The 1255-nt window shown below is 38.2% G+C and overlaps 1 protein-coding gene across 1 annotated transcript; it reads left to right on the top strand.

Moving 5' to 3' along the window:
- Positions 1 to 375: 375 nt before the first annotated feature.
- LOC123177678 (homeobox-leucine zipper protein ROC7-like) lies at positions 376 to 848 on the top strand (the record flags this gene model as incomplete). The annotated part of the gene is made up of 2 exons (XM_044591287.1): positions 376 to 650; positions 731 to 848. Coding segments are annotated over exons 1-2 (393 nt in total), but the record flags the coding sequence as incomplete, so codon positions are not given.
- Positions 849 to 1255: the final 407 nt, after the last annotated feature.

Here is a 1255-nt window from a genome sequence, read left to right as displayed (position 1 = left end):
AGTAATAGCTTTGCATTACCATGTAGGGCATACCTGTTTTCATTTTTTTAACTAATCAGCCTAAGGTAATCATGAATATACTATCGTGAAGTCAAGAAAGTATGTCAACTACAGCACAATTAATGTCTACATGATTACATCCAGATCGGTGTTGGAAACTCCTATGGACGAATTTAAATTATTTTTAAGGTGAAGTACCATCGGAATAATGTGGGCACAGAAACCTAAATGTAGTTGGAGGTGTAGTGTTTTGTATGACGTTTCCTTCTATGTGGTTTCATTTTTCACTTCTACATTTTTTTTAAATATTAGTTTACTGCTGCCTTTAACTCTATATAGGGCAATAAACATTTTGTTTCATGACAACAGATCACCATGGACGGGGAGTGGCCTCAATACAACTGTGTTGTGCACAATGATCTTGACCCCTTCATGACAAGTGAACACAACCACCTACTGCAGCACGCCCATGGTGATGAGACATATGGTCTACTTGGAGCCACTGCCAACGTGGGAATGATTGATAATACCAACGTTGTTGCTGGAAACCAAGGAAACAACAATGGAGAAACCTACAGTGAGCAGAGGATGCAGCCAAGGCATACCAACTATCACCGTCTCCGCAGAGAACAGATCCAACAACTTGAAGCGTACAATACATACTCAATCATTGTTTCTTATCTATAGAAGATGATGTTTACTAATGCATTTTCATTAACGTCATCTGTAGTGTCTTCCGGGAAATCCCTTATCCTGATGAGAAACTCCGGAAGACCCTTAGTGAGAGGCTTGGCATGAGTGCCCAACAGGTCAAGTTCTGGTTCCAAAACCATCGCCGCAACAGTAAGGTAAATACTATTCTTCTCCATGCTGAATAACATGAGATGTCGCCGCATGGGTCAACTAAGACATGCAGTTATGCAGATTTTTGCGGTTAATTAGACAAACTCCAATGAACAAAGTAACATTGTTTGTCATCTGAACTCACAATGCCACGGGTGAGGCTTTTTGGCGCTCTCGCTCAACGGAGAGAGAATTTTAAAAATAATACAAAATCCAGTTTTTTAGATTCAAAAATATCTGAAGATAAGTTCATAAGCAAGTATATAGATGTGCGTAAAACTTCATGTTGAAATACGTTTTGATGTGAGTTGTACGAAAAATTATGTACTTTAATAGTGAAGAGTACATATGTTAGACATACATTGATTTGCTATTTTTAGGTAACCATCTTTAAAATGTATTTCACCACGTA

Source organism: Triticum aestivum, unplaced genomic scaffold (assembly GCF_018294505.1).
Source record: "Triticum aestivum cultivar Chinese Spring unplaced genomic scaffold, IWGSC CS RefSeq v2.1 scaffold322676, whole genome shotgun sequence".
NCBI lineage: Eukaryota > Viridiplantae > Streptophyta > Magnoliopsida > Poales > Poaceae > Triticum > Triticum aestivum.
The sequence above is the reverse complement of the archived record's forward strand: the minus strand, read 5'-3'. Positions and strand labels throughout refer to the sequence as shown.